The sequence below is a fragment of the Harpia harpyja genome, chromosome 6 (genome assembly GCF_026419915.1).
Source record: "Harpia harpyja isolate bHarHar1 chromosome 6, bHarHar1 primary haplotype, whole genome shotgun sequence".
NCBI lineage: Eukaryota > Metazoa > Chordata > Aves > Accipitriformes > Accipitridae > Harpia > Harpia harpyja.
In genome coordinates this window covers 39,960,711-39,986,873 of record NC_068945.1, presented here as the reverse complement: position 1 = coordinate 39,986,873, position 26,163 = coordinate 39,960,711, and the positions used below count along the sequence as shown (strand labels likewise).

The 26,163-nt window shown below is 37.9% G+C and overlaps 1 protein-coding gene across 2 annotated transcripts in view; it reads left to right on the top strand.

Annotated features, from left to right (window-relative positions):
• The window catches only part of DOCK4 (dedicator of cytokinesis 4), a 255,398-nt gene that overhangs the window by 128,825 nt on the left and 100,410 nt on the right, over positions 1-26,163 (top strand). For both annotated transcript variants that reach the window (XM_052789666.1, XM_052789665.1), the window contains exons 12-13: positions 332-420; positions 15,489-15,614. In XM_052789666.1, coding sequence (XP_052645626.1) covers positions 332-420; positions 15,489-15,614 — 215 coding nt within the window. The remainder of the gene's footprint in view (positions 1-331; positions 421-15,488; positions 15,615-26,163) is intronic.

The following is a 26,163-nucleotide window of genomic DNA, read 5'->3' as shown; positions in this document are numbered from 1 at the left end:
TGTCACAAGATAGATTTCTGTGTGGTTTAGTGCTGAAGGATAGATCTATACCAATGATGAACTTGGTCACAGCTGAGTTCCTGAGCATAATTGCTTATGTCTTTCTCCCACCCTTTGCCACACGAAGCAGGTATTTCTGTGGTGCCTTTCTCAAATGGTAAGAGCACTCTCACCCTTTCCATTGAGATGGGCAGTTTCATGGGACTTTATTAGCTCCTGTTGTATTATTAGTTTTGTGAACAAACCAGGATTTGTTTAGAGATATGTGGTGAAGCCGGTCTGAAAAACTTGTGTCCCTATTTCAGAGTTAAGAAAGTTATCATTTTTCTAGGTGCAACACAGAGAGTGACTGGTATCAGATCCATGAAAATATCATTAAAAAGCTGAACGCGCGTTACAACTTGACAGGCTCCAATGCAGGTGAGTAAGTTGCCACATTTCTATTTGCATTCTTAGGGTTTTCTTAGTTTGCAAATGAAGTGGTTTTGTTTTAGAAGGACTAAGGTCTATGAAAGAATTCTTTCACATAGAGAAAAATACTCAGATGAAAATGTATGATATTGCCGTTCATGTGCACATTTAAGAAAAAAAAGTGTCTGAATTTTCTTCTAGAAACCAAGTAATATAAACTTTTATTCTGTGCTGAGGAGCTACAGTTTGCTGTGGAGTTCTGTTCGCGTGTGGGGCTGCTCAAATTATTGATCGTGTTGCTTGACATTTCTGCTTCACATTTTCATCAGGAATATAAAATTTGCCATTGTCATTGTGTATTAAACTTCAGAAAAAAATGAACTGGGAGCTACCAGTGCGATCTGCATTCCTACTGGTAGCTCTGCATTTCAGCTGAGCCAAGATGCAGAGTTGGTACTTAAGAACTTTCCAGTAGTACTCCACAGTCAGCTATATGTTACTCTGTCATCAAAATAAATGTGGGTGTGAGACTTAAAAAATGGGAGACAACTGACCTTTGTTATTGTGAGATTGTGGTTTGACCCATAGGAGATGCTGAATTTGCTTTCTGTTTGTTTGGTTTTTTAATACCAACTTGGTAACTTTTTCTGAATGCTGTCATCTAGGGATACACACAGTCAAACTTGAAACCTGAAATGTAAGCTTATGAGTCTATTATCCTTGTATTCAAAATGTTGTTTTGTCCCTGTGAAATGTTAATTATTTGAAATATGACTATAGAAGAATCTCATACAAACTAATTTTCCAGGTTATACTGTTATTGTAATCCCTTTGAAGTGGTAGATTTCATGCTACTTTAACTTGATTTCAAGTGTAATGATAATCTTGAAAATGTATGTCCAACAATCTTTAGTGGATAACCAAGAAGCACATAAAAGCTCATGTTATTTATCAAGACTGAAGTTACATATTTAATCATTTCTAATCCTCTTATTTTCTCATATAGATTCTAGCCACATATATACATATATTTAAGGTTTAGCATATCATGCATCTTATTGGACAATAAATAAAAAAATCATGTAGTGAAAATACAAGAGCACATTACTTAGGAAGTATAATGTTGGGCTTCTTAAATATGTTAATCATATTCATGAAAAACAAAACTTACTCTTGGTCATTCTGACTGTCCATGCAATACCTGCTTACTCTGTGATACATCGCTTATCCTATTTCGTTCTCATGAAATAAGACTTCACAGTTAAATATCCAGTTGTCCTTGGAGACATTGGATAAATCTGAATACTCTTAATTACATGAATATTCAACATAAAAGACATGTGGGACATGAATTTTTTTTCCAGGTTACAGGAGGCTGGAAACTAAAGCTAGCAAATTGAAGATCAGTAACATTTTGAAAAGGGCTGTCAGGGGGAGGGAGACAAAGAGAAGATCAGCACAGAATTCCAGTAGTGCATGTGAAGGTTGGAGAGGGAAAGAGGAAGTGAGCAGTAATGCCACTTTGAGTACTGAGCAACTGAAAGATAAACTATGAAAGGTTATTCACGTCACACATGTGAAATTTGTTCCTCTGTGACTGTTTAGCAGCCTGAAAAAGCACTTGCAAGGCTTTAGCAATACGTTCAGATACTTCTGCTGGCACCTCATGGAAAATATTGTTGTTACACTACTTTTTATTTCTTCTTTGCTGTCTTTTTCTGCAATAGTATTGAATGGCAGGTTCTGAAGTGTCATTAGCCTTGTCTGCCACCTTATAGTTGTCAAAAAAGGAGAAAATCTTGCATTACAGGAGACACAGGTCTTTTCTCTCCCTTAGGAACTGTGGTAGGTATAAGCCAAACGTAGAGAAACTTGAATTTTTGGTTTATATTGCACTTGCTCTTTTCATATCATGTTAAAAAGATTTAAGAAAGGAAACACAGTAAACAAACAACAGCAAAGATGCTTCAGGCTGTTGTCTATCCTCTAGGTTTGTTCCCTCTTCAGGTTCTGTCCCGTATAGTTTCTTTCGGCTCAGGAGATTCTCACACAAAGTCTTTAGTTTCCACAAATTGATTTCTCGCAGTGCTGAAATAGTTTATTGGATAATCATAATATTCTTCAGAAAAAAAAAAAAATTCTTCCAGCTTTCTGGGGAAAACTAAAAAGGAACTTAAAACGTACTTTCAGTGTCTTGCATGTAAACCCCATATTGCCAGACTATAACATTTGTATTTAGCATTCAAACCCCTACTCCCCAAAAAAGTACTTTTTCTACTTCAACTCATGACAGTTCTTAAGTACAGAATCCTCTTGCATTTGATTCTCAGCTTGTGTCTAAAAAAAATCAAATAAAGGCAAATGACCGTCACTTCTTAATGCATCCCAGAAAGGAGCAGGGGACAGATGTTCATCCCCTTTCCTCTTCTCAGTGGATGCAGGAATGGAAGGATTCAGTCTTATGGATAATTTAGCGTCATTTGCTGGAGTGGGAACTGGAATGTGTTTTCTGCATGAATTTCCAGCCTAACAGTGACTAGAGCAGCAGGTAGTGGATCAAATTACTGTTCACCACTAGTATTTGCAGCTGGTGTCAGGTATCAGCTTACTGGAAAACACCTGGTTGCCTAGTGTAGGAGACCAAACTGTTAATGCAAAGGGCAAATTGTACAGCCCTTGCTGCATTTAGTAGCGTTGTTATTTCTTATGTTGAGTTTGTAGTATTTGTAGAATAAGTACTATTAGATCTAGATGATTTTGTAATTATTAAACAAAGCAGGTTTCAGTAATATCTGGAGTGGAGCGGCTATAAAACCTATTTTTCCTATAATATTTTTTCTTAGAATTAGAAACTGGTGTCTTTGTTTTATAATGTAAAAACCTGTGGAAAAATGAATATTCCTGCATAGACATCACACCTAATTACATCAGTCTTACAAGGAAAATAACACATTTCTATTTCTGTATCTGTAGGACCAGAGATCAGTGAAATGCATACTACAGATACAGAAGACAGTTACTGGCTTCTCTCAAACCATATAAAATCATTGCTTATTGCCTTATGATATATTTTAGATAGTGAAGCCTAGCCAAAGTCATTGTTTTCATATCAAAGCCTGGGCTTCTGTCAAATGTCAAAATCTTTTTGAACGGTTTGCAATGTGGGTCGTAGTTGCAGATCTTATTCTTTGAGTGTGACTGTGAAACTACACTCTGGACCTTTCTTGGGACTACAATAAACAAATAGTATTGGATGTGGGCTGCTTTTCTCTTTAATAAAGCAGGCACTAATGCACAAAGTGCCTTGTAAACTGTTATTGATCATATAATAGCTGCTTCATTTGTCCACAGAATTACTGTGCCATGAGTGAACCTGTTGATTTTTAAAATGCTTTGAAGTGCGTTTTAGGACAAGGGGCAAGAGAATGAGGCCAAATCTGGTTGTCACTAAATATGGTTTTATACCAAAAATAAATAAATAAAAATCAGAGAATGGTACTCCAGTTGTACATACTTATGCAGCATCATGGTTATCTTTTTTTCTTCTGATTTTTAGTAAGAATTTATCATGTTGCGACTTTATATTCTTGCTTATACCACTACTTCTTTTCTTTTTTCCCTAGTTCTTTAGACTTTCAAAAGTTAAAACGTATTTTTTTTAATACAGCACATGATGATGGAAGGAATGTCTAGTAATTGGAGCAGTGCTTTATGCCTGGTGATTGGAGCAGTCCTTTGGGCTCTGAAGGTAGAGGGTTCTTGTCCACAAAAACTACCCACTTACGGCTGTGAGCAAGCTACACAGTTAAACAGTGATGGTTCTTACTGTAAATGCCATCAGCATCTTCAAAGTACCTCCTTAGGCAGGAGATCTTCCTGTAGGTATCTAAAGCTGAGGTAACTTTCATTTCCACCACTGTTTGAAGTTGAGAACAGGTGGGTAGTTGGATGCCCCCAGGACGCTTGCACTGTCAGTATACGGGTGAGCTAGATCTAGCTGCTTGGGCAGTCGGCTTTAAAAAAATGCTGGAGATGATTGCTGTGACTCTCGTGCCCGTGCTATGTCAGGGAATGTATAAACACTCACTGGTTTTACAGTAGAAATTATTTACTCCAGTGTTTGAGACATTCTTCAAAGACAGAAAATGTCTTGTTTCAGAGGCGGATTTGGAAAAGGATTTTCAGTCTGTCTCACATGTCCCAGAGGAGCACGCTAATCACTTGGCTTCTCAGACTTCCCTGCAGCAACTATTCAACTTTGTATACAATCAGATAATATTCATTATACCATAGGGAAAGTGAAAGTGGCTCTAAAGCCTGCTGAGTAGTGCATGATGTTCTTAAGTGTGATCTGTATTCATGTCTTCTTAGCAAATCCTATAGAGGAGAGATTTAAACCTTGGTCTCGTGTTACATGTCAGTATTCTCTGCAATGAGTTATCTTAGAAACAGCATATTCAAAAATTGATGAAAAATGCTCTACAACTTCCTCTTTCTTCACTTTCTCTCCTTTGAGAAGAAAGACTGGATAGCTTAGTCTTATGGGGATGCAAGACATTCCTTTTTCCTCTGCTTTTTAATTCGGGTTCCTAACATTCTCATGTGTAATCTCCTGTGTAAATGCCGATTTAGATTTCCTTATAACAAGTCTTGAAAAGCTGCATGTGCCTGATGCAGTAATTCTTGAAAGCTGAGACAAGGATACACATGCTTTTCAGTTGTTACAGCAAAGGAGGTGAAAATCCTTTCAAATCCTGTAGAGATTAAATTACTGGTGTAAGAATTTATAAACGTATCTAGCTGCTTTGTAGCTTTGGACTCTCATGTGGATTCCATGAAAATAACAAATGTAGTGGGAAGGTCTTTTCCTGTGCCATTATCTTGGAATGCTCTGATGAACTAGACAAAAGTGATGTAACCTAATTGCACGTTTACTGAATGCAGTGTGGTAGCAATGCCAAACTTACATTGCAGTTCCACTGGAAACAATTATACATTAATGTTAATTGATGGGAGGGCCTTAAGCTTTAGAGGAAAAACATTCAAAATGGTGAGATTTCTTTTGCCACTCTTGGCTCGAACAGGATTTCTTCCTCTCTTTTTTTTCTTCCCTTTTTTTTTTAATATGGTAGCAGTGTTAATTTTTTAGTTGTTGCATAGGGAATAAAAATGCAGCTCTTGAAAAGCCTACATAAATCATATCCTCTTGCATACAGTTTAGGTCATAAAAAGAATAAAATCAGAAATTACTATATTGTATCTAGTAGTTGGCAGGAACGTGAATTTTTAAACATGGTAGAGGCAAGACCTGATTTGGGAGGCTGTTTTTAAGACAAATCCAGGTTGTGGTTTGATTTGTAAAAGATTGTCTTAAGTCCGTCAGCCACAAACTGTTAATTTCTTTCTTTAAAAGAGAAAGATGCACAAGTAGGTTTTTCAAATGAATAGTTTACTGTCTGTAATAAATTCAAACTTGTTTCCACATACCTGTCTGAAAATCTGCAGGCGGAGGGTCATCCAAGCTGATGCTGCCTAAAAAAAGGAGACTAGTCAATAAATGGGCAACTGCATAATGCCCTGACTGAAGCATGGAGGACTCAAAGCCCATATTGTTGACAGATGTTTGCCAAGAATCCCATCATGAGGAAGGATGAACTGTCATCTTAGGGGGGGAAGTTATTAATCAAATCATACAGTAAGTTGGGTTGGAAGGGTCCTCAGGAGGTTATGTGGTCCAATACCAGTTCAAAGAGGAACCAACTTTGAAGTGGGATCTAACTTTTTTGAAGTTTATTGAGGTTGCTCATTCAAAGGCCAATTTCATTACACTGCTATCATTTTAATTCAACCAGACCAAAGTAAGTTTCATAAAGCAAACATCCTTGGCTTTAGGGAACTATTGTTACCTCATATGTGTTGTTTTTTTCCCCAGCATACATGTCGGTACTAAATTGCAGTCTAGCTTAGTGGTCATATAAGACTCAGTCAGAGAAGGCATGAGGTAGACCAGCCCAGTGCATGAACTCATCTGACAAAACGCAAATTCTGAGACATGTATGGCAATGGACTAGAAACACTGGTATGTGCTTTGGGGCAGTATATGTCTTCCCATGCCTATTTACCTGCATTCAACAGCTTCTTGGCACTCAAATAATATCTTTTCTCCATGGTTACTGTCAAACACTGAGAAATTAAAAAAAGCAGGTGGAGAACCATTTACTGTGTCTGTTTCATCTCCTATTTCACAAAAAGTAAGCTTTGGCTTACAAATTCCTTGATTTGGAGGGGGAAGCCTGTTAGAGTCACTGTTTACCTTGCAGTGGAGAAACTGCAGAGGCCCCGTGAAGTGAGATAACTGAGGAGCATCATTTTTCCACGCTTTTTATGGTGAAAAGCTACAAGAGATCAAATACAGCAGGGAATTGGTAGTTTAGTATAAGTTTACAGAGCGCAGCGTTTCTAGGAACAGAGGTGTGGTAACTTACAGTATTTTCTAGATTCAAGAAGTAGTGTGACTATGTTTGCATGACACTACCCCGGCAGTTCACAGCGTTACCCCACTCAGAGTTGTTGCAAGGAGAGCTGCTTCCTGTGAATCAGCGTGAGAAATGTCAGATGGGAAACAAAATGTGCATTCCCCGCTGGGAGCAGCTATAGTTGTTAGCCACAAAAAGGAGGCATAGGCTCACAGTGGAGAATTGAGTAGAGCAATGGCTAGTAGAAAATGAGGAGAGATGAGAGCAGGAGTGGTAACATGTACTGGACAGAGAAGATAGAACAGAATGAAGTATCTAACTTTTAGGTAACTTCTGGACGTGTGATTAATCACAGAGAAGTTCTCTGGTGTTTGTCTTTTCTCAGCAGGGTTCACAGATGTCAGCGGTGCTCTGAAATTATTTTGTACCTACACATCACTAACATTTAAACAGCAAGTGCATTTGTTTAATTACTCTAGTTCTATGACAATTTATTAATCTGTCAGTTTTAATCTTTATTACGTTTTGTGACAAGGAGATTATGTGTATTCCATTTTGATGAGTTTAAGAATTAGTTGTCACCAAAGGCTGCTATTTGAAATACATTTAAAATAAGAATGGTGCTCATATGTGCTTCACTAAGTACACAATGAATTAAGGCATTCCTTTTTGTTCTCAACAAATGCTAAAGCTGAAAGATTAAATATATAGAGAATTTTGCACATAAATTGTTCAAGATCATTTGGCACTGAATGACAACTTTGATGTATAAGAAAGCCAGTTTTAGAGCAGGTTTTTAGACAAGGATTTGTAGAACTTTACTTTTTCAAGTGCTTTTTACAGAGTGGATGATATTGTTCAGCAATCTAATGTAAAACCTTTTTCCCAAATTCAGGAGTAAGCAAATCTTTGAAATTTGTAGCCGAATCTAGCATGTAATATTAATTATGGTAGTTTTAGGAAAAGATATTAGTCCTTAAAGGTGGCAGATTTATAGACGAGTCAGTTGTAATTTTGTACATTTTTACAGCAGTTCAAGCTTGTGTTGGTGTCTGTGAAGGTTCTGGTTTTACCATAAGGACTTCAAAAATCAAGTTCAAGGTAGATTTTTGGTGTAGTTATCTGTAAGTGTCCTTCATATGGCATGACTTGTAGACTGTGCTGGAGATGAGGGCTCTAATAAACTTAAATTCATACTGTGCTCTTGGGTGTTGCTAAAAGACTTGTTTTTAGAGAAGAATGAAAAATGTGCCCTTGTGATACTGTCAGGGCCATCTTCTATCCAGTAGAAGTTATGACTTGCTGTTCATCTCAGTACTGCGATTATAGAATCGCACAATTATTTAGGTTGGAAAAGACCTTTAAGATCGAGTCCAACCATAAACCTAACACTGCCAAATCCACCACTAAACTGTGTCCCTAAGCACCACATCTACATGTCTTCTAAATATCCTTCCAGGGACGGTGACTCAACCACTTCCCTGGGCAGCCTGTTCCAGTGCTTGATAACCCTTTCAGTAAAGAAAATTTTCCTAATATCCAATCTAAACCTCCCCTGGCACAACTTGAGGCCATTTCCTCTCGTCCTATCACTAGTTACTTGATAGAAGAGACCAGCACCCACCTCACTACAACCTCCTTTCAGGTAGTTGTAGAGAGCGATAAGGTCTCCCCTCAGCCTCCTCTTCTCCAGGCTAAACAGCCCCAGATCCCTCAGCCGCTCCTCATAAGACTTGTGCTCCAGACCCTTCACCAGCTTGGTTGCCCTTCTCTGGACACTCTCCAGCACCTCAGTGTCTTTCCTGCAGTGAGGGGCCCAAAACTGAACACAGGACTCGAGGTGCGGCCTCACCAGTGCCCAGTACAGGGGGACGATCACTTCCCTGCTCCTGCTGGCCACACTACTGCTGCGTGTGATTGAAATGGCACCCAATTTAAGCCCGGTAATTTCTAGCTAAGGCTACATAATGCGAATAGCTGGCTCATATTTCCGTCCTGGAGTTGAGTTATGTCTTAGCAGTGAGGTTTTTATAAGTCTTTTGCAAAAATCCATTCTGCTTGTTACTATTCAATAGTGTTGTTGACCTTCTTTACTTTATCTACTGAAAGAATAAAATGTCTTAAGGCTACTTCAAATGATAAATTGTAGAACATATATGCATGATTTTAGCTTCTTCAAGGGTTATATTTACAAATTCATGGCAAATGCTACCTGGGCTTTTATATTGGTGGGGATTTGTTTTTTAACACTTTCTTTAGGTCCCAGTTAAATGTTGACTGTTTGTTTATTTGAAATAAGACACATAACTGGAATGCAAGTAGCTAAATTCCTAATACAATGGTGTGAAAGCTGTTTGCATGGCAGAGCTGCACTTCATGAAGGAGAAAATAACAGGTGTTTCCCTGGAACTTTTTGTCTGTTATTTGCACTAGAAGCAATGTAAAACACTTAAAATTGTAAAATTGTGTGGTTTTTTTAGTTAACAAAACAGTATGTAAAAAAGATTTTAAAAATTTTTGGGCAAGATGATTCACCTTTGCCACGTAACAATGTAGTGTGGAAATGGATATTGACATGCTGTGCATATTGTTAGTAGAAAAGGGCATCGATGGGCTTACCAAGGTAAGAATTGGAGAAATTACTGCCGAGATCTTTATTGTCTGTATAAGGAGGTTAGACTAGATGCTTATAATAGTCGTTTAGCCTTCTGGTCCTTTAACCTTCATCCTATGGTGATTCTGGCAAGAAATACCTGAGGCTTTACCATCTCTCCGTAAAGAAATTCCAAGCCAGTTTTCTTGTGATAATATAAAGCCATTTCCATTTAAGTGTTTATTTTCTATGTGAGGAAGAAAAAAAAAAACCCTGACTTTCCACACTTGAGGGCATTTCTGACAAAAGCCTTAGGTACAAGAGCTCATTTAATTCGTGAGCTCCAAGTAAGTTGTCAAAATTTTGCAAAGGCTGTTTTTCTTGCATTCTTTTTTACTGAGTTAAACCCCAGAATTTAAAGCTGAGGAAAAGAGAGTTTGGAGTTTCCTGTGATAATACAAAGTAATCACAATCAAGTCTTTAACAAGGCCGGCGAGGATTGAATCTACCTCTCCTTTATTTTTGTCTCTGTTCCCAGACTGTAATTTTATGAGATTTACTACATAGATTTCACTGTGGCCAAATTGCACAAGATTTATATGATTTTCTTTTCCCAGATCACATTAAATCAATAAATCATTTGTTTGCCAATAACAACTGGTTTTATTTTTGCAGTGCTATTTCGGACCCTTTAAACAATACCAGAAATGGGAACACCTGTATGCCTTCAGAATACTTTTAACACCCTTAGGCATCTTTATTTGGACAGGTGCCTTATTTTATTACCTTTCTTAAAATACAAACAGTGCTGAGTAGCATTCTGTCTGAGGGTTTTTTTTCTATCAGCTTCCTTAGCAGCTGCTAGGCATTTTCTTCTTAATATGATCTAGGATTCTCTGCTGCCAGTAGATAGAAGCTGAATGTAAATGCTTTCCCCTCCCCGGAGAAGCTCAAATGCAAATAAGTGGTCTGTAAGCGTAATGAACGGTTGCCTTTTGTCATAACTAAATGCAGAAATCAATAATGCAGTATAAAAGTTGTTTTAAGGTAAATTGACAGATCTAACAAAAATCTGGAGTGCTTATTCAGCAACTTGTCAATTTTCTGTATTCTCTTTCATCTGCATGATAAAAATAATCTGTGGTGAAATATGGCACAAGTTAATTGTGAGAAGTTTAATGTGCTTGCAAAAGAAATAAAAGCAGATCTGTTTGCAGTACCACACAGAGCTTAGTAGTAATATTTTCAAAACTGGAGTAAATAAAGAATAATAGCTAAAACAAGAGGTTTTAGTTACCACTAGGGAGGTAACTGATATTTTTTCTGAGGGGACAAAGCTACACTGTGTACCTAATTAAAGAAAATGGGCCAGTCCTTCAGAGACTGGAGAATCATTTTCATTGTTACGTTTTAGCTCCTAATGTTCTAGAAATGGAAAATTTATAGTTATGAAGTTTTGGATAGATTCTAGGTCTGATAGGTGGTGTAATAATCGTATCAACCACTGTCAGATGCAGTTTGTGGTGGCATGTTGCAGTTTTCTATTTGGCTTTGTGCACAGCTGTTCCATCAGGAATGCTCTATTTTTTTCTAAAGCTGATAATTTTATTGGCTAGTGCATGAAATGAGATGAGAAAGAACTGATGTTGACATATATCATCAGACTGGAATAAATTAAAACTAAAGGATATTACCTTTGTTATAGGACAGAAAAGAGTATTCATGTTTCCATAGGAGAAATGTTAATGAATTAACTTTGTATCTCCGTATACAAAAATAATATCTCTGCATTCTTTTGATTGCATTCCTTTTCCTTGAGCATCTTCTCCATCTCTCCCGGATTGGCTGCTTACGAAATTCTTTGGAAGCCTGCTCCACCTTGATCCAGTCTCATTACTGTCTGGTGATTAAGCCTTCGTTTCTAGGAGCAGTAAACTTTCCCCTCCACCCCTTCATTTCTTCTTATAGAGATAGCTTTAATCACTTGTAAATTGAGTTCAATGACTTTCTGACCATTATGGTATGCAAAATTCTGGTTACGTTTTGGTGAGGAAGGTGGTGTCTTTCAACTAGGTGGTTTCTCTTCATTGCATTTTGTTTTGCAATATGTCTGAGGGAGTCCTTCTTCACTTCAATCGAACGTGCTACCTTCTGAGCGTCTGAATTGCTCTGTGACGTGCCAGTATGTTTTAAATGATGTTAGTTAACTTTAACTGATAGTCAGGTAACATGATTTATAATAAGGATACAAACTTCAGTCCCTTGTAAAACATGAATTATTCAATCTTTTTAAAGTACCTCTTCCCCATGACTTTTACTTCAGATGCATGGTTCCTCCGTCATGACGGGTGTCTAGTTTCGTTGGCAAGTGCACTGTATTTTTATAGAACCATAAATACGGGTTTGCTGTGGGTTGTAATTGGCCACAGGCTTCATGTTTAGCTGACAACACAGTCCTCATTAACCTATCTGGCACTGGCTGGCTGGACTTGTCTTAGCCTGCCTGGAGATTTGTTCTGACTTGTAAAAGCATTTATCTAATGACAAAATAATAAATTATATCTACTTTATTTTAGCTCTTGCTTAGCTTTGTATAATTGTGTGGTGTAACCCACTTTGGTATATATGTTTTGTATTTAATAGATAGTTATAACATGTAGTTACTCTGTGTAGAGTTAGCTATCCATAACCCTAAACTAAAATGGAACATAAAAGAGTAAAGACATGACCATAACTGAGGTCTCGAAAGTACTGGCATGGAATGATACTAGAGGCCCCAGACCTATGAACAGCCCACCAGTAGCCAATTACTGGTCATCAAATAGTGTGACCTTGAGAGCAGAATAAAACCAGGTTTAGGGGAAACAAAGAGAACAAAGAACAGATATGTGGAATGTATAAACCACATCATATACGATGAATGAAGATGTAATGTGGACTTGCACACCAGTGAAGAAATAACAAGGTGTAAGGCACATTAACAAACATAAAAATTACTCGAAGAGAAGCCGAGAGAGAGAGCAGGAAGAAACAGGCAACATCCCACTCCTCATGGCAAAGGACTTGGGGTGCTGATAACTCAGTCACCGTATCCCACCTTCCCAGGTTGAAACCATTGACCTTAAGACCCCAGAGGGATAGTGGAAGGGTGAGCAAGGGGTAGATACTTGAAAGATTGTATGTATATATGTCATTTTAATAGTATTTTGTTTGGAGTGTGTTAGTATCATTGTAAATGGACTAATAATAACTCTTCGATGAGACTGTTAAAACTTTCATTAGGACTAAAAATAAGCTTCTGGCTTTTCATATACGGTGTGTTCCTCTTGCCCATCACAAGATCCTGAATGTAACAAATCAGTGGGAATTCAAGCAACCCATCCTGTAGCTTGGGTATCACACCTCAGTAACAGTATGCATCTTCTGATTTGAGGTCATTAATGCAGGGGGGCCTAGTTTCCCTGCAAAATTAGTGGAGCTTTGAGAGAGCAATCAGAACACTTAACAGGGAATCGCCTTCTTTTCATTCCCTTTTCATTTGGCAGCTGGATCCTCGGTGGCAAGATTGTTAACTTGAAACCTTGGTTTCCAGAGGTTCTTCAGACTTCCTTCCTGTGCACCTGTGCTGTTTCCATTCTCATTTAGTTTCACTCTTCCCTATTGTACTGGACTGTTTACACAGTATAACTTTTTAAAGTTACTTTACTATCTTTAATCCAATGTTCTTCATTATTCTGAAGAGTTGGGGGATCCATACCATTTATATTCCAAAGATGTATTTAAACTATAGGTAAAATGAGTAAACCGTGTTTTAAGTATGTTCACTGAGAGATTTTCTTGATGCTTTTGGATATAAAAAGATGACTCTTCGTTTTCTAACAATGAATGCTGTGAAATACAGAGCTCTAATACCTTTCTCACATTGCATGAGCAAGTACTTCAAGTGCAGGCAGTTTATTTCTCAAGTTAAAACTATTTTGCCATTGATGAGGTTTTTTTGACATTTATTTTTGAGCTAAATAAAATTCTTGAAGGAAGTCTGTGAAATTTGTACACGAAGAAAACTGTAGTACTAATTAGATTTGAGGTCTACAACTTTTGTTTAGAAAACACAATAACTTCACTCAACACCAGGCAGTGTACAAATATCTGATTAACACTGTTGTGGTTGATGTGATCTGGAGCAATGGCAAATGTTTGTTTAGGTTTCCAAGGAAACAGTGCAATAGGGGCATATGGGGGTTTGAATACACATATGTATGTATAACAATTTCTTAAAATATAAAAGAAACAAGATTGGAGGTGGGCTAAATATCCATATTTGTAAGTGAGCTATACCCAACCTAACTCTTCCCATCCAGCAATGAAAAACTTTTCACCTGCTCTAACAGTCTGAATTTTGCCTCTATGACATCTTACCAACCTCCTGTACTATCAGCTGGCCACAGTGTGGCTTGTTTTCTTGTCTACACCAATAATAATTGTCACTACTTCCTAAAAGTTGTCAACTGGATAACCACAGAACAAATTCCTAGTATCAAAACAATGGCCATGGCATTAAATACAGTCCTTAAAGTAGAATAGACTTCACAGCATGTTTTTCCTTGTAAGATTTGTTTATGTACTGGGTTGGTTATGTGTAGGTGAGCTGTTTTTCATAAGAGAATAGAAGTCTGGTTCAGAGTATCATGTTCTCTGGAGTTGCCAAAATAATAAAATATAAGTGTAGGTAAGAGCACAAAGATAAAATTTGTCATGCTAATTAGATCTCTGATTGCTTTAGTGCAGTAGCCTGGACTGGCAGTACTTCGTACAGATTTTTCAAGCTCTGATTTAAGAACCATCAAACTTCAAGTAAATTTATTCAGTTAAATAGTAACATGGTTGTAGGGGAAATTTCTTCCAAAGCCCGAAGGACCAATGACCTTGTTCAGTCTGTGTGTACATGTTATTTACTTAAGCTTAATCTAAAGTTAGTTATGACTCTTCTGAGTTGTCTGTTTATCTCCAGTTGTTCAGTGTATATGAAGAGTTTGCTCTTATCTTGTCCTTGATCTGTATGTTGACACGTGATATGCTGTAGTAATGTTGGAGGTCAGGGAAGATTAATCTTTACAGGCTGTATCACCCTGACGCTTGCCTCAGTGATTATATTTGAAATAACCAGAAGGCATGCCTGTTGTTTTTGTTAATCTCATCTGTAATAAAGTATACTGTTTGCAGTTTATTTGTACACTGCAGATATAGTAGATGAAGTTATTCTTCCTTGTTTCTAGAGGAATAAATACTGGAAAATGATTATATGGCCATCCTTGCATTTTGCATGTCTTGTAGCAAACATAAGACACAGCATGATTGATTAAATCCAATTAATATTGAAAAAAGTTGTAATTTCAGTCATTATGAAATTACTGTGCCTAAGTAAAAAATATTGATTATGCTATATTGGTTTATTAGAGTTTGTTTCTTCAGATTTTGGATTAATATATTGCATAACCTTGTATCAGGTTAAGTGATGTGTTGTAATGAGACTTCCACATTTCTCCCATAGATAGGGACCATTGTGTTTGCACCTTTTCTTGCGTACCAATGAAGGCAGCATTGTGTTGAAGGAAATGAAAAATTGAAATGGTAGCAAATATTACTGATTGACATTTCCCTAAATTGAGATCTTTTTAAAATTCTTTTTCCAGTTAAGGCATCAGTCCATCCCTATTTGAGATAGTTTTGATCCAATGCGTCATTGTAATTACAGACCAGTAATGATTTGCTAATGCTTTTTCATGGGTAGTTGTTTTCAAGTCTTTATTGATTTCTGGATGTTGGTAGCCTTCCCAAATACATAAAAATTTGAGGTGGGTTAGTTTGGTATTATTGAACTTCCTCTGAATTTTCTGAGTTCTCAGGAATACATATATCCTTGCAATTATATATAATTTTTAAGAAGTAGTGATCACCATAATCTGTTTGAATGTCTTATTTTTCCTTGTTTTTCTCTTCATTTTCAGGTCTGGCAGTTTCTCTTCAGTTGCTTCATGGAGACATAGAACAAATTAGGAGAGAGTATACATCTATGTTTACCCATGGAGTATCTATAACAAGGAAACTAGGTTTTTCCAATATTATAATGCCTGGTAAGTTAAAAAGAAAAACAACTCTCAATAAGCAGCAAAAGAAAGAACTAGTGAGAAATTACTTGGCTTTCAGCTGCTTTCCGAATAATTACTGTATTCTAAAACTTAAACTTTTCCAGGAACTTTTATGTTAGTTTTTTTGAGATAGAAAAAAACTGTGTCCCAGTGGCACCATTGCATTATTGTATAGTTACTATATCAATGTCAAAAGGACATACAGCCATAGCAGCCTTTTTTGAGAGATGTAACCCCACTTTATAGAAGTGGAGATCACTGAATGCAAGACTGCTGAGCTCTATGCAGACAAAGAGATAACCATCAGAACATTATGTTCATAGGAACTGGTAGCTTTCTAAATAAGGATTCACAGAATTTCACTAACACTGTACAGCTGGTTTCACGAGGTTTGTGTCTCAAATACTGGAAATGAAGATACTGGAAATGGCTAATAATAGGGATGTAGCGACTTTATTTTGATTACATTGTATGACAAAATATGCAAATGCTTAAACAGATGCTAAGGAAGGTAGAACGATCGTGTCAATATGAATGTGAAGAAGCAAAAACAGGAAGAAGATTGCAGTAATAGCTATAGTTCCATCCCTGACATGACATTTTTAAAAAGTTTAATGGGTTGTTGGAAGTTATAAGGCAAATGTCTCTTTAAAGGAGAAGCATACTTGTAAGCAGACTAGTTTGGCATGATTATGGTATTGTGGTGTTGCTGAGAAATTTTGCAGGGAGGAGCTCACATATTACTTTCAGCTGAGTCCACACATAATGCCTTGACTCTCTCAAATGTAAATCATCCTCATGACTTCCAAATTTTTAATAGAGACTACCACCTCCTCATACAGATCTGTCTTTTTATTCCTGTGTACCCAAATCAGAAGTAAACTAAGGTTCTGAGGCAAGAATAAATAAGCTTCAATACTTCACTAATCAAGGAGGTCTTAAATAGGCATTTAAAACTCAGTAATGAGACTCAGCTTTAGCTATGGGCATGTATTTCTCTTGAACTTCTGCCTGAAACTTGACAACTGAGAATTCACTCTTGTGTTCTTACTGCCAATTAAACATCTGTCCTTCTGCATCCTTGATCAGTACTACTAATCACTTAAAACATGCACAGAACACAAGTTAATGAAACAGTTTTAGCATTATTATGAAAATACTCTGCTGGTGTGACTGCAATATTTAGAACAATGAAATGCATGAGTCAGGTGCCATTTAATTTGAAGGTAGATTATATATGTGTGTTTAATGGAAGCATTCAATTGAAATCTTATGGCTTATTAGCTAGGGTTTATTTGTTGTATTACTGTTGGATTTATAATTTGAATCAAACGAGTATTGTGGATAATAAGGCTGATAACAGTGGAAGCAATTTTACTGAGCACACTATAACTCCCATTAAGAAACCTTTCTCCATTTAGCTATGATTTAGTGACCTTCTGCTCTACGTTATCAAATTTTCTAAGTTCTATAAATAGCTCTTGTATACCCTTACTTTCCAGTTGTGAAATAATTTGATGTACTAAACTGCGAAAAACATGTTATAGCAGAGTACTGTGTCATCAGCTGCTGGAGGAGTTTCTCAACTCGGTTTCAAAGAATTGCGCAGGCTCATTTTGTCCCTTTTTTAGTTAATATATGATTCTGGTGTGCTGCTTTCTCAGTCCAAATGTATGCATACCTCAGTTTAGAAAATGTACAACTTTTTATTCTGTGTTTACTGGCATAGAAGGGATTTCTCCTAAAGAGAAATAATCATCTCATTCTTGCAGTGACAGGTTGCAAGGGCTAACCAGAGCAGTACGCCCTAGGCACTGAAATGCCCACAGGAACCTAGCCTTTGAAATGCTTTTTTCTTTTAAAGCTCCCCTTTCATTTTGTTTCTCTTCTAGTGTCTTTTTTCAGAGATAAATTAGAGAACTTCATCTTTTGCCACTGGAAATGGTCATTAATTAGATCTTATTTTATATTTTTGTTGAAAGTAAGTATGTTGCTGTGGCTAATTAGCGTTTAAGCTAGGGTTCTGAACCAGACTCTCTTGAATTATTCAGTAACAAATACATCATGCTGCTAAACTACACTATCTCTTTTATAAATGCCGTATTTTAAGTCTCTCTCCTATTCTGGTGTATTTAAACTCTCTCTGACCTTCATTTTTCATCATATCAATCCTTTTCTCTTTGGAGGTTTTGCTGTTGAAAGTAACTAGGATCATCATACATGCCAAACCAGAATTTTGTTGACAATAATAATGCATGTTTTTATAGAGCAATGCTTTTCATGTCACTGGAGCCTGACAGGGCGAAGCCAAAGAATGCTTTTTCCAGGACCCGTGGAATTTTTTAATGAAGAACTCCAAGTGTTTTAGGAAATGAAGTAGATGGCTAGAAAAAGCATATATGATTCAAAAAAGGCTGTGAAATAAGTAACTCATTTGATTCTAGCTGACAGAAGAAGGACAGACAGTGAAAGTGTCATCTTGTGAGTCTAATCATCATGTATTTTCTAGGTTTAACCGGGATTTAAGGGCAGGCTTTATGCAACAACTAGTAAACTCCTTTCCAGCATCCTAGTGTGGCAATCTGCAGATGCATGAGCCAGTATTCTCTGAAAGCTTTGTACAGCATCGAAGGACAACTGTGCTTACACCCTGAATTTCTGTGTTCACCATTTCCTGAAAGGACAAACATCATTACTTACTATATAAAATTTAGCATTTAATATTTATGAACATAGTATACTTTTTGAGCAGTACTTTAAGTTAGGTTAATGTACATAATAGGTGATGGAATGTGAAAGCCCTTTTGTATTTTTCTATACATACTTTTACCAGCTTTTTTGCTGTTTTATGTAGTGCACTCTCATGGAATCTGTTTCCAAATTTGACTTACAGCATCTATAGCAGTGCATAACTTCAGTGCTGCATACGCTCATGTGTTCTAGCACATGTGCGTGTACATATTATTTCGCATCTTTGTGGAAGATATCTAATTCCATAAAGAAGCCTGATCATTAGTGTGTGTTGTCTGGGGTTTTTAGAATTGGAATAAACCCTAGCACAGCTCTTTGTCTAAATGGGGACTTATTGGAGGAGCCATAGCTCCCTGCTAGGACTGCCGATTGTAAACAGACTCTAAACTATCATGTGGTAAGCATTCATATAGTTGCACATCTTCCTTTTTTGTGTTTATCATACCAGAACTGCATCTGCTTTACTTTATTTAAGCTATACTGTTCTTAATAGTGTTAGGTCTATTACTGGTAGTAGTTGTCTTGACTACTTGGTACATTCAAAGCCAAAATCCATTCAGCATGAGACACTAGCACATAAAGTAAAGTAATCTACTGTCTTTCTGTAGAATCCTTTTTTTGCTAAGCAATTTAGTTAGGTCCAACCCTTACTTCCTGGAACTTTACCTATAAATTTACTCTGTGCAGCTTTGTCTATAATATCAAAGGTAATTCAGAATTAAAACAGCTATAGATGCAATTTTGAAGGGCTCTGTGTCTTACAGAGGACAGCAGCTCGCCTCCGAATGTCTTAGTCCATAAAATGTACTGCAGTGTATAAACAATCAGCCTGTTGGCTGACATCTCAACAGATTTTCATAGATGGATATCAATTAGCTATAGACACCCTTTTTCAGCTTATGATCTGAACTGGTGGCATTACCACTGCTGAGATCTGACCACCACTTGCTTTAAGTTAAGATCAGAGTTTATATTTCTTCCTGTCCATCCAAATTATTAAACTCTTATGATATTAGAAGAGGTTAAAGTATTGATGACTCAGTACAATGGTATTACATTGACCATTGTTTTCCTTGTACATAAGCTTAGAGGATCTGTAATGCTGGTATCTGTAGCTGAGTTAGTCCTGACTACAAAGTTCTTGGCTTGTACTCCTTCACTCTGAATTTTTGAGTCCTCTTCTAATCCTGTGATATAATTTCACAAATTAACATAGCTAAAGACTCTACATGAGGCTGCAGTATTAATTTCTGTAATGGATTTTTCATACTTTCAGACTTATTTGTCAAACAATAAAAGTTGCGTTTTGTTTCTCAATGTTCTTTTTTTTTTTTTTTTTTTTTATTACAATTTCTGCTCATTCGGCAGATAGAATGAGCTGCCCAGGATGTTGCAGTGCTTTTAAGTTTCCTACATTAAGCTTGCCTATCCTTAATTTAGGAAAAGCAACAGGTTTTTTACCATCACATCATCACATCTGCATTGCTTTGCATTTGTCAACTTTTAACTTCATTAGATGTCCTTTAGCTGTCCAGTTAAATCTCATCAGAATCCTGTCTTTGAAAGCTACTAAGTATAGTCATTACTCCATCTGGATTATTAAAAGGTCTTTTATTCTTTTCATGTGTGAGTACATGCTCTCCAATCTTTCTTACTTTCTATTTTCAGAAGCTTTTAAAATGAAACTAGAACTAGAATCTTTGTCTTTTTATACAAATGATCTCACAAAATGCTATCCTTGTGATAACATGCATTTTTCAATGATGTGATTTTGACTAGAAGCATATTCCCTCTTTCAAAGCTTAGAATAAGTGTCTGGAGAGCAAAAATGTAAAGAAAGCTATGGAATCTGTTCTCTTCATCATGGTGTCTGTATCTGTCAGTGAGCTTGGACTTAGTAGAGAGCTGTTGATTCTAGGAAAAGAAATACACATCTGACACACTTAAGCATTTTTCTCCCACGAGCAGTGGTATGAATTTTTCCAATCTTCTTTATCCTGTATGGAGTACAAACAGCCTAAATTTAACACCTGCCATTGTTTGCTGTTCTGATTTCCAAGAATCCAGAAATATGTATTTTTAATTACTGAAAGTAATATTGCCTGGATATATTAGTTACACAGAATATGTTTAAGCAATATTGTGGAGTAAAGACACCCTGAATTTGACCTTTCACAAAACTGTAGTACTCTATGGGGAATATCCTCTGCTTTCCAAATCCTATTTTAATACTTTTTTAAAGCTTTGATCCTATCCACCAAAGGAATTATCATTTCTACAAGTCACCAGAGAAAACAAAGATACTAATACATGACTACATACTTGGTTAGACAAGTGCAAGGAACTTCTATGTTGTTTTCTTTCTTCTTCCCATTTCCTCTGTCTTATTTTCTTAGTTCATTAGGAACTGAAGTAAAAATAGAAGAGAACTATGGAAAGGGAAGAAAAGCCAGAATTTAATTGGACTTCCCTTGATTTAAAGTCTCTGGAAGTGGAGAACAGGGAAAAGGGTCTTCTGCAGTTTATAGTATTTGGAAGAGTAAGCTGGCTTTCTTTTGAGCATAGAATAAGTAGCAGTGATGCACGGGAAGTGTATACAAGGATAATTATGGCTTGGAAGTCTTTCTTCAATAAACCAGGTAAGGAGCACTACCAAACTAACAAGAGAATGCTTTAGCTCTGTAAAAATAAATAGTCTTTCAAAATTCTGTTGAAAATATTTTCTTTATATTGTAGCTATACAAAATAAACAGGTTAAAGTTTTCAGTTAAAAAAGCTTTTAAGTCTTTTATTGACTTGTTGAGAGTTTCTGTAATAAAGCTGAAAATGCAATAATGTTCTGTTGAAAAAGGACAGTAGGGTAACTGTGAAAAGGAATCTGTTTATTCATCTTTACCTTTGATTTAAATGCCAAAGCTTACGTAATCCAATAGTAAAAAGGCAGTAGTGTTACCAAAGTCACCAATGCTCCTGAAATTCTAACACATGCAGAGTTGTTTTAATGTTTGCCTTATATAAACAGGACTATCAGTGATAACATAAAAACCAGCTAGCAGTATATAAACAATAGAAATGGTCTTATTTCTTTCTGCCCGTGCCCTGTCATATACTTAAATGCAGACATACACCCCTCCCCAAATAGGTTTTTGTCAAGTATCACCCAGAAGGTCCCAGTCTCATACCTTTTCTTTGTATGTATATATTTAAGCACCAAGTACAACATTTTCTCATTCTTGAGTCGTGTGTGAATATTACTCATAAATAGTAATTATTGTAAGTATATGCAAAAGCTTCTTGCAAATAGCAAAGTTGTTCTTTGCCACAATAATGGAGAAGTCAAGGTATTGCTATATTGCACTGAACAGACAGCTGACTGGTGGTTGTCACGGTCTTCAAATATGGCACACGTTTACTGGCAGCTTCAAGCACATCAATGAGATTTGCCCTGTTTCTTAAAAGCGTTGGATACATTCCCTGATAAGCATCCAGCCATTCTTTTGGTACCTCCTACAATGCAAAACAAAAAAAGAAATTGTTTCAATAATTGGATTTCATTTCCTACAGTGATTAAATTCTTTGTGAAATGCAGTGTGCCTGTATCTTCCTGAGCTGATCTCCTTAAGGATGCCCTTCTCTCAGATAACATCCTTCTGTACTGTGATTTTCAGAAATGATGCCAGATTGCTTAACTTGAATTTTTTTTTTTTTTTAGTTAAATACAACACTGGATCACGTGTAGGAAATTGGGAAGGGAGGGCAAGAGACTGGCATGGCTGAGTAAAGACGTGCTGGTCAAACTAAAGGACAAGAAGGAAATGCACGAGCACTGGAAGCAGGGACAGGTTTCCTGGGAAGAGTATAGGGACATTGCCTGGTTGTGTAGGGATGGAGTCAAGAAGGCCAAGGCACAGCTGAAGCTAAACTTGGCAAGGGATGCAAAGAATAATAAGAGCAGCTTCTATAGGTACGTCAGCCAGAAAAGAAAGGTCAAGGAAAGCGTACCCCCGGATGAACAGGACTGGCAAACTGGTGACAACAGACAAGGAGAAGGCTGAGGTACTCGATTTTTTTGCCTCAGTCTTCACTGGCAATCTCTCCTCCCACACCTCTCGAGTGGATGGACCTCAAGGCAGGGATTGGGGGAGCAAAGTCCCTCCCACTGTAAGAGAAGATCAGGTTTGTGACGACCTGAGGACCCTGAACATATATAAGTCTATGGGACCTGATGAGATGCATCCTAGAGTCCTGAGGGAATGGGCTGATGTAGTTGCCAGGCCACTCTCCATGATATTTGACAAGTCACAGGAGTTGGGTGAAGTCCCCGGTAACTGGAAAAAGGCAAACATTGCACCCGTTGTTAAAAAGAGTAGAAAGGATGACCCTGGGAACTACTGACCTGTCAGTCTCTCCTCTGTGCCTGGGAAGATCATGGAACAGATCCTCCTAGAAGCTATGGTAAGGCACATGGAGGACAGAGAGGTGATTTGACACAGCCAGCATGGCTTCACCAAGTGCAAGTCTTGCCTTACCAACCTAGTGGCCTTCTGTGATGGAGTGACTACAACAATGGACAAGGGAAGAGCTACAGATGTCATCTATCTGGACTTCTGTAAGGCCTTTGACATGGTCCCCCACAACATCCTTTTCTCTAAATTGAAGAGATATGGATTTGATGGGTGGACTGTTTGTTGGATGAGGAATTGGTTGGATGGTTGCATCCAGATGGTAGTGGTCAACAGCTCCATGTCAATGGCCAGCTAGAGATCGGTAATGAGTGGTGTCCCTCAGGTGTCTGTACTGGGACCAGTACTGTTTCGTATCTTCATCAATGACATAGTGGGATTGAGTGCACCCTCAGCAGATTTGCAGATGACACCAAGCTGAGTGGTATGGTTGACAAGCCTGAGGGATGGGATGCCATTCAGAGGGACTTGGATGAGCTTGAGAAGTGGGCCCGTGTGAACCTCATGAGGTTCAACAAGGCCAGGTGCAAGGTCCTGCACCTGGGTGTGGGCAACCAGTATCAATACAGGCAGGGGGATGAAGGAATGGAGAGCAGCCCTGCTGAGAAGGACTTAGGGGTGTTGGTGGATGGAAAACTGGACGTGAGCCAGCAATGTGCCCTCACAGCCCAGAAAGCCAGTTGGATTCTGGGCTGCATCAAAAGAAGTGTGGCCAGCAGGTCAAGGGAGGTGATTCTGCCCCTCTGCTCTGGTGAGACCCCACCTGCAGTACTATGTCCAGCTCTGGGGTCCTCAGCACAGGAAAGACAGGGACCTGTTGGAGCGGGTCTGGAGGAGGGCCACAAGAATGATCAGAGGGCTGGAGTACCTTTCCTGTGAGGACAGGCTAAGAGAGTTGGGGTTGTTCAGCCTGGAGAAGAGAAGGCTCCGGGGAGACCTTATTATGGCCTTTCAATACTTAAAGGGGGCTTATAAGAAAGGTGGGGACAGACTTTTTAATAGGGCCTGTAGCGATAGGACAAGGGGCAATGGTTTTAAACTAAAGGAGGGTAGATTTAGACTAGATATAAAAGCAAGAATTTTTTTATGATGAGGGTGGTGAAACACTGGCACAGGTTGCCCAGAGAGGCTGTAGATGCCCCATCCCTGGAAACGTTCCAGGTCACGCTGGACGGGGCTCTGAGCAACCTTATCTAGTTGAAGATGTCCCTGCTCATTGCAGGGGGCTTGGACTAGATGACCTTTAAAGGTCCTCTCCAACCCAAACCATTCTGTGATTCTATGAAATCATCAAAGTTCAACTGCCAGAAAGGCATTAGCAAGAGTTTCATATTGCTGTAGTATTCCAGGACTTAATCTCTTCTCCCCTTCCCACTCCAAGTGTATATATTAATAAACACATATTTTGGTAGTTAAAGTATTTACAACCTCCAGGTTGTGACTACTGCAAATACAATCAGCTTGTAACTTGTTGAAATTTAGGGTACCTGCTGGTGGTCAGTGCTGAATGACTCAGACATAGGGCCTCCTACTTTTGAATTGAGCTCTTCTGTCTTGTTCCCTGTGTTTCTGTAAACTGCTTGTTCTTATCGTAACTTTAGCTGTGCCAGCTCCAAGTTTACTGTGCTAAAAAGGGAATTGAATATTTCTTGCCCTTGTCTTTTATATCCCAGTTTTGCTTGTTATTGTCAGTATGTCAGCATGGATAGTAACATCATAGAACATCCTAGCTGCTGAAAGGCATAGCATGGATTGACTCGAAGGGTAGGAGGCAAGGTGGACTTAAGAGTCCCTAGCCCTCTCCTCAAGTTAAAATCACCTCCTACGTGTTTTTTTGAGATCCTCCCACTGACAGAAGCTACACAGCTCTTGTCCCATTCTACAAAGTATTCTAAGGAGCTTTTCTGTGAAATATTTTGCATCCACAAGATTTACATCCTGGATAATACCATTTTTTCTGTGCCACATCCAGAAATTTTCAGTCCCTACAACTGAAATTGTTTTAAGAGCTGTTCAAGTCACGTTTAGGGTATAAAACAAAGCAACTCATTAGCTTGTATTTTACAGAGATGTAAATGAACAGGAACTTTCTTTAAACAAAATAATGTTTTCTGTTCCTTTTCAATTCGTGGTTCTAAAGGACCTATAATTCTGAGCAAAGCTTTCAAGAAAGCAGTTCCTAACAAAGGCTCCTAGTGAGTTTTGTGTAATTATTTTTAAATTAGCAGCTGCTGTCAGGAGAGTTTAGATTTGCACACTGATAGCTATCACTATCAGAAATACTATCTTGTTCAAATACCATCATGCTGTGTTTTGTTACAGTACTAAATAATCAAATTGGAATTTATTTCACTTGAAAGTTTTTTGAGGGTAGCTGGCAAGCTAAACTCTCTTTTTTTTCTAACAAAGACAGCTACCTTTGATCTTTGACAGCGATCTTCAGCTTGAAACCCTTGTTCCATATTAGTATGCTACAAGAAATTCTAAATGTGGTTGGAATATGAGGAAAGTCTTGTTATAATATCTGTGTTGCAATTGTAACTCACAGCTTCCTCACTGTAAGCTTAAAAACAGTTTTGTGATGAAGGATCATTACTTTGACACTTAGGTTAGGTACAAAAGTTTGTAGAAAAATAAAAGAATGAACAATATGTTCATACAAATGTTCTCCTGACTAGTGATTCCCTGTGCTGTTCTTGTTACCTGAGGTTCAGTGGGAGCATTCAAGCCTCTGTGAGCTGGGGGCAGCTTGCCCATGGGTCCCACATAGCTGGGGGTACATCCTATGAGCAGCAGCAGACCAGTGCTTGTATGCAGGTCCTGAATAGAGGTGATTGTGCCTCCTACCTGTGAAGGAAAGGGAGCCTGCAGAGCCATCCCATAATGAAACTGTGTGTTGGAGATAATAGGATGCATTGTCATTTCCAACCTGCAAATTACTCCTGGTTCTTTTCTCTTTACTGGTTATTTAAAATTTGTGTTTTATAGTTGGCAGGCTCAGGAAGGCTGACCTGCATTAGCTAAGTGCGTTCTCCAGCAGTCTGTCTTGTGGTTGGTTTTTTGACTTTAATTGGCCTTTTCTCCTGCTCCTTATAATTGCCTCTTTCATATAATTGATGCTGATCAGGTCTCTGTCCTCTGCTCCCGTTCAGCCCTTGGACAATTCACTGCCAGTTGGATTGAAGTCATGAAGCTTCTTCTGTTTCTTCTTTGCTCAGAAACCTTGAGCTGTAATGTGCCTCATTAGCACCTACATCTGGGGCAAGAAGGGTTTGCAGTTTTTCCTCTCGCAGCCTATAAATAGTGCTTTCAAGATATTT